The sequence below is a fragment of the Setaria italica genome, chromosome III, assembly GCF_000263155.2.
Source record: "Setaria italica strain Yugu1 chromosome III, Setaria_italica_v2.0, whole genome shotgun sequence".
Classification (NCBI taxonomy): Eukaryota; Viridiplantae; Streptophyta; class Magnoliopsida; order Poales; family Poaceae; genus Setaria; species Setaria italica.
Genome location: NC_028452.1, coordinates 8,166,335 through 8,173,770, shown reverse-complemented (window position 1 = coordinate 8,173,770; position 7,436 = coordinate 8,166,335). Strand labels below are relative to the sequence as shown.

The following is a 7,436-nucleotide window of genomic DNA, read 5'->3' as shown; positions in this document are numbered from 1 at the left end:
TATGCTTAATATGGGAATGGCAAGCCAAGTAACATAAATCGCACCTTGCCTTGACCGGATTCGGTGCAGGATGGGATGAGGTGTGATCGGCTGTGTCCGGTGCATCTATACATTTCCGACCGTTTGTTCATAGCCGAGTGTGGGTATGTGAACAGCCGGGGCATGAATCAACACTTATCCTAGGCCAAGGGTACGGTCGTTGATCTTGCGTCTCGTGTGGGAAAAGTTGTACACCCCTACAGGGTATTAATCTATTGCAATAGCCGCGCTCCCGGTCAAAGAGCACGCTCTTGTAACTTCGACTTTGGATGTAGACTTAACGTGAAGAGCTTATGGAAGATTGAGCTCATGACTAGGTGATCACCTTTACTTATTCCAATTACTTGATGCTTGACTTAGAGATTATAGAATGTCATGTCTTTTGCTTATTCACTTGATAAATTATGCTTACATTTTTATGGTTTAATGATAAAACTTGACAAGCCTCGTGCATCCACCAAATGTATAGTATTATGGATAAGTCCTGCAAGTACGCAATGTACTTACGGTGCTGCCATTAAGTTGTTTTGCAGATTTCCTTCTTGGGAGTGATTGCCACATTCATTGAATGGTGGATGTTGCTCTAAGCTTGTGCAAGTGGTGTCTTATGGGCAAAGACATCATTGTTGCACCTTATTACTTAATATCTTCCCGCTGCATTTTAACTCTTAATCTAAGAAAAACATGATAGGATAGCCACTGGACCTAAGCTACATCTAAGTTGAATAAGAACCTCCCTTTTAATCGATGAAAACTCTCATGTTCTAGTTGTTTATATGTTGTAGTTATAATTTCTGAATTTTTGTAAGATGATCAAGACTTGTAAACAAGGTTTAAAATTTGCTCCTTGTGATGGTTGCCATGATGTAAAAACGGTACGCGCGTTGTTCCTTGCGATGCTCGTGATCACGACAGGGACTACCGGGATTATTTCAACTAAGTCGGGTCGATCAATAAATGATAATCCAATTTAGTTGAGATAATTTGTGCGGTTGCTTACATGAAAATCACAAGCTCGTAATAACGTTGCAAAAATAAGGGGGAAATCACATGATTGGGTGGAAGAATGCACCCTGTGGATTGGAATCGAGCGAGAATCACGAAGAGGGCTTTCCAATCTCACTGCGGTCGGATTACGTTAGAAAACCACCAAGCAAACAGCACCCAATGCAGTCCCACCACGACATTCCATGATCAAACACCATTACCATTCCAATTCCATTACTGCTACATAACCTGATCAGGGCGGGATTTATCGATGTCACAGCAGCAGCAGCAGCTACCAGTATCAAAGAACAATGCAAAGATGAGCTTGCATTGCACAGAATGCATTGCGCGACAGAATGATACTACAAAAGAATCGCTCGACAAGATGGTCCCGCATGCCAACGCGCATGTTATCTACAACCAGGTCCCTGCCTGCTACAAATGATATCGGCAACTTGTCTTCAGGTTGCCCTGCCGAGCACCACCACCACCAGCATATACTGTTTGGGACTAGAATGCAGCTCTCTTATTTCAGCAGATGCTAAAATCCTTGCTGCCTTCCTCATGCTAATCACCCATCACATTATGCCAGACAACCTGCTGATTTGGTCAGTCTACAAAATGCCAGCCGTGCTCTCCTCTCAGTACCACTATGACCCAATACCCGCAACTCCCTCCGCGTTCACTGCAGCTTCTTGTGCTGCAGCCGCTGTACCCGCAACTCCCTTGGCTTTGGCAGCTGCTTCTTGTGCTGCCGCCGCTGCTGCAGCAGCAGCAGCTGCGGCCGGTGACTGGGGGGAAGGTGGGGCCACAGGCGTCTTCTTCGGCACCTTAGCAACCTTCTTCTGCTTATTGTCACTATTCTTTACCTGTGCTAATAGTTTCTTTATCTGGGCTCCAGAGAGCGTTTCATGCTCAAGAAGGGCGTTTGCTAGCGCATGAAGCTCCTTATCATGTTCTGTCAAAATCGTCTTTGCATTGTTGTATGCCCTCTCCAGAATATCCTTCACCTCCCTATCAATCATGCCTCTTGTTTGGGCACTCATACTACCATTGTCATCACTGTAGGAAACAAGACCCACCCGCTCACTCATACCATACTTCGTGACCATGGCTCTTGCCAGCCGAGTCGCTTGCCTTAGGTCAGATGAGGCACCAGAGGTTACCTCGCTTTCCCCAAATATAAGCTCCTCGGCCACCCTTCCTCCCATGCACACATCCAATCTTGCCAGCATCTGCTTTCTCGAAACACTATGCTGATCCTTCTCCGGCAGCTGTGTAACCATGCCAAGAGCCATTCCCCTTGGAACTATTGTAGCCTTGTGAACAGGGTTAGCACCATCTGTGTGAATAGCAACAAGGGCATGCCCACCCTCATGATACGCAGTCATTTTCCTGCACTCTTGAGATATCACTGCTGATTTGCGCTCGCTGCCCATCATGATCCTGTCCTTGGCAAATTCAAGGTCCTGCATTGTGACAGCTTTTGCCCCATCCATAGCAGCCTTCAGAGCAGCTACATTGACCAAGTTCGCAAGGTCTGCACCTGAGAATCCAGGTGTTCCCCTTGCAATGATCATCAGATCCACATCATCTGCTTTTAAGACCTGAAATTCAGGGAGGAATTCTCAGGTGAGCTTTTCCAAACAAGAGAACCCATCAATCGTTAACCAGAAAAGGTTTGAAATATACGATTATGGATTTACCTTTGACATATGAGTTTCCAGGATCTGCCGCCGGCCCTCAACATCTGGATTAGGAACCACAATATGACGGTCAAAGCGCCCAGGCCTGACAAGTGCTTTATCTAGTGACTGAGGGAAGTTAGTTGCTGCAATTACAATTATCCCGTCATTCTGCTTAAAGCCATCCAGCTCAACAAGCAGCTGATTCAATGTCATCTTCATATACTGTTGATCCTTGGGATTTCTGCTCCCACCAATCGCGTCGATTTCATCAATGAAAATTATACATGGAGATCGCTTCTTAGCTGCATTGAACAGGTCCCTCACTCTTCGAGCCCCAACACCCACAAACATCTCCTCGAATTCACTACCACTGCATGAGAAGAAAGGAACACCAGCTTCCCCAGCTATAGCCCTCGCCAACATGGTTTTTCCCGTTCCAGGTGGCCCTACCAGCAAAACACCTTTAGGAAGCTTTCCACCAAGGCGTGTAAAACGCTGGAAGACCATGAGAGGTGCTTGTAAGTATCAAATATTGGAACATAGATATACAGCACAAAATGGAGCAATTTGACACATCTTTTATAAGCGCAAATTCTAGATTACAAACTCATCCTTAAGAAAGGTAAGGAGCAAAGCAGTAGTCCATTTAACAATGCATGAGATTAAAACAACTACGGATGTAGAGCGTCAGAAAGGTTTATGATGAGTTCCAGAAGCCTGAAAGTGAAGTCAAACAATGAGCTCACAAAGGGTTGCTACAACTGGATGGAGGGTGTGATTTCTTCTAAGGTTGACAAAGGAAATCCAAAAAAATTGAGGCATAAAGAATAATTAGAATACTAATAGACCAGGTTATTTGGCCTTCACGGTGCTGGAAGTTCAGTACAATACAATGCTTTAGTCCTAATAACCATATTGGGCTAGATATAATGGTTATTTAGTTGTTTTATGATTTTATCTAATAATAGATAAATGGAAATACCAGAACAATACTACTTCACCTTGGGATCTCGTAGGTAGTGAACAATTTCCTCAAGTTCAGCTTTAGCCTCGTCAACTCCCTTGACATCACTGAACTTAGTGGTCGAATTCGTGCTCGGCTGAACCTCTTCGTTCAAACCAAGGCCTGTATATAACCCAAGTTTCAATAAGAATTACTGTTGAAATTGATTCAAGACCAACAGATAGTCATCTGACTCCAAGATAACAAACCTTTACTAATTCCTTTGTCTTCAATGAGAGCTCCAATGCCAGAGATTACAATGAAAGTAAGTGCAATACTTCGGAAGGTTTTCCAAAGTTGCTCCTTAAATTGACCAGTTTCTGCGGTAACCATGTGAATAGGTGCATTCGCGGTACCAAGAGCTCCATCTTTAGTCTGTCTACCAACACTCGCAAATGCAGCAAGACCAGTACGTCTTTCTCCCTCTGTTGCTGAACTAGCTAATCCTGCATAGAAAACTTCATATGATGATCCATGCACAAAAAATCATGCAATAATATGGCATATATGTAGGGGAAATCTATGGAAGTAACAGAACAAAATGCATAGTAAGGGCATCATGACTATAGTTCAAATTGAACAATAAAAACGAAGTAATTATATACGAAATGTCCTAGATCAAGATTGAGATATATCAGGGGGGAGAAAGTATTTAACTAAAATTTCCACAAAACCAGGGTCCAGAAAATGATGCAATGAAACAAGGGGTTTTTCAAATAACGATTGAATGTTCATATGACGGCCAAAACAGTAGAGAAGATACCTCTCTGCATTGTTTTAAGCAGGGGACTATCCTCCAGCCTGTCAAGACTGACAAGAGCTTTTATATACTCAGAAAGAGCTGAAGAGTTGGAATGCAATGAAGGGTGCCTTTCAAAGATTTGTACAACTCTTTCTGGATCGCTTCTATAAATCTCTTTAAGCAGAGAAGCTTCACTCCGTGAGTCAAAGTCTCGTATCCAGCGTGGAAAGCTACTGGCATAGCTTGAGTGGTACCTCTCGTGCAAATTTCTAAGCGTGCTGCCTGCATTAAGCCCCAACACGAGTCAGAAAAAAACAACATGGGGAAAGAGCAACGAAACCACATGGGAGTACATGATAAGTGGACAATTACTAAAATAGCACATGTCTAGTCCAGGGATATGAAATGTCGGAACACGACAAAAGCAGGCACCAGGTGGCACTGAAGACACTGATTTACACTGTGAATCCAAGGCATAGGTAACACGGAGAATTCAGCAAGCATACCTGCGCCGGTATCGCTTCTGGGTGCCCTGAAAGGAAAGGAAGCCTGTAGCTGACTGCAGATGGCATTTGCTGACCGATGCCTTGCAACCTGTCACGAAGACATAGGGCACCGAAAAGATGGCGTAAGTTAGGTTGAGCACGTGTGCCAATCGGGAGGCAAGCCGAAATGAATGGCCAAAAGGATAAATCCCCCATTGCAAGCATCACGCCACGATATTGCTAATGTTTAACTGTTGCAATTTCAGCTTCCTCGGACATTAAGGGTGTTACCACAAACTCATAGCAAAGATTCGTCGTTACAGTAGATCGGATCGAAGCCTTGTTTTCGTTTTGGTTGAAAAAAGCGTATTTGAGAGCAGGGCAGGGCTGCGAAACACGATGGAGAATCCCCCTCCTAAACCCTAGTTTGTGATGAAAGACGCGCAATCTCCCTAGGTGGGTGTCCCGAGACTAACGCGCAGCGCGTCCCCGTCCCACGACGCATCCATCCAATCCAATCGAGGAGGGCCCCGAACCTCGGTGACGGAAGAATCGGAGGACCGGGGGATGAGAAAATCAAAACCTTGGTTGCTGCGCGAGCCGGGGGAGGAGGAAAGACCAGAGAGAGAAAGAAACCTTGGATATGGAGAGCCGCCATGCCATCGGGGACGGAGGAAGTGGTGAGCGGCGAGGAGATCCCGGGGAGGCGCCGCGATGGAGGACGACGAGCGGAGGCGGGCGGGGGGCGAGTGATCGGAGTGAGTCCAAGGACCAAGGGGGCGGTTTTCTTCTTTCCCTCTCCAGCCAGTCAGGTTCCAGGAGGAGACAACAGACCAGGCAGGCGCCGTGGGTTTGCTGAATAGGCTGGGCCTTAGGATTTGCATGTGGGCTGGCCCACTTTACGTTTCGGGCCTCTGTCTGTCTACTCAGAAGGAAAGTTAAGGAGACGGCCCAACCGCTTCCCCTACGGGTGTGGCGTCGCCGCGTCGGATGCCGTCTCCCCGTAGTCCGTCGTCTCCGTCGACGCCGTCGTTGGTCGCTTGGGGATTTCGTTGCAGTTGCAGTTGCATTCCATAGCCCGTTTGACGCGGCAGTTATGTTGTACAAAGTGCAAACCCATCTCTCTCTTTCTTCACTCGCTTTTGAGTCGCTCGTCAGTGGATGCATCGATACATCACCGTGTAACGAGTCGGGTCAGTCAGTGAGTCAGAGATTAACTTGGCTGCAAGTTTCAGTCGCTTCAATTTTTATGGCTCGGTCGGCCGACCAAAAAGACCGACCGAGAATGCACGCATGGTACGCGGCTGTTCTGTTGGGGAACTTGCATGCGCTACCTTCTCTGCGTGTACTGTACACAAACACAGCTATCAACCAACCAGAACCCCGCCAAATGATCAAACAGCTACAAACTTATACCTAAAAGACAGAGAATAAAGCAATGCATAATTTAAGCTTCCGAGGCCAGTGAACTAAGATATTCTAGTACGTAAAATCTGTCGGTATAAATCCTTAAGATATTAGTTATATATGTGATTAATATAAGATAAATTTGCACTGATTTTCTGAAAAAGAAAACATTGAACAAACGAGAAGTTTTACATGAACTGTGACATGTTAGCACCATATTACTTTACGAAATATGAAATATAACTATGTCGATATCCTGTAGAACAATAAAAACACGAGCAATTTCGTTTCATGAATGAATAATATACGTAGCCATTGATTGCACCCAAATATTGATCCTGCATAACATGCACATGCGCTCGCGCACACACATTTTATAGGTAGGTTTCCTAGCCAGGCATCAACTTGCCATTTCGTGGGCCCAAGTGTTCTACACTATATAAAAAAAAAAGGATTTGTAAGCTGGCCCGTTTTTTTAGAGGTGGGTAAAATTGCCACCGCACCTACAATACCGGGTCGTTACTGTAGCATACGGTCCGCCTCTGGAGAACCATTTGTAGGGGCGGACCACGTGATGACCCGCCCCTAGAAATGGGGGCGATTTCCAGGGGCGGGCGGTGGGGTGACCCGCCCCTGGAAATAGACCCCATTTCCAGGTGCGACCCGCTCCTAAAAATTATTTCCATGGGCAGGTGATGACGTGGCCCGCCCCTAGAAATGGGTACAATCCTTGATGCATGAATACGTCATGGACAACCTCAACAAAATACTTGGCATAGTGCTTTACTGCCTTCTTGAATGTGACTATGGCAGGAAACAAGCTCACAAAAATATAAACCGTAGCTCACAAAAATAAGTGTCATATATAAATCAACAGATAAGTCATGTCACAACTCAACATCACCACAACCAAAAGATAGATCCCACACAACATATAAGACATGCCACATTATATATGAAGATTATAGATCACAACTCAACATAACCAAATGATAAAATCCACACAACAGAAATAGAACCAAGATTCATTGACAAATAGCACTACTACACTATCCATTTCTTCACTTAGCATTAGCTACTCCTGA

At 45.2% G+C, this 7,436-nt stretch overlaps 1 protein-coding gene across 1 annotated transcript; it reads right to left on the bottom strand.

Annotated features, from left to right (window-relative positions):
• Positions 1-1,207: 1,207 nt before the first annotated feature.
• LOC101756178 (ATP-dependent zinc metalloprotease FTSH 5, mitochondrial) lies at positions 1,208-5,746 on the bottom strand. The gene is made up of 7 exons (XM_004960938.3): positions 5,581-5,746; positions 4,966-5,053; positions 4,481-4,741; positions 3,927-4,163; positions 3,716-3,840; positions 2,733-3,209; positions 1,208-2,633 (listed from the first exon to the last, which is right to left on the bottom strand). Exons 1-7 carry the CDS (start codon positions 5,605-5,607, stop codon positions 1,677-1,679), a joined length of 2,172 nt encoding a protein of 723 aa, XP_004960995.1. The 5' UTR covers positions 5,608-5,746; the 3' UTR covers positions 1,208-1,676.
• Positions 5,747-7,436: the final 1,690 nt, after the last annotated feature.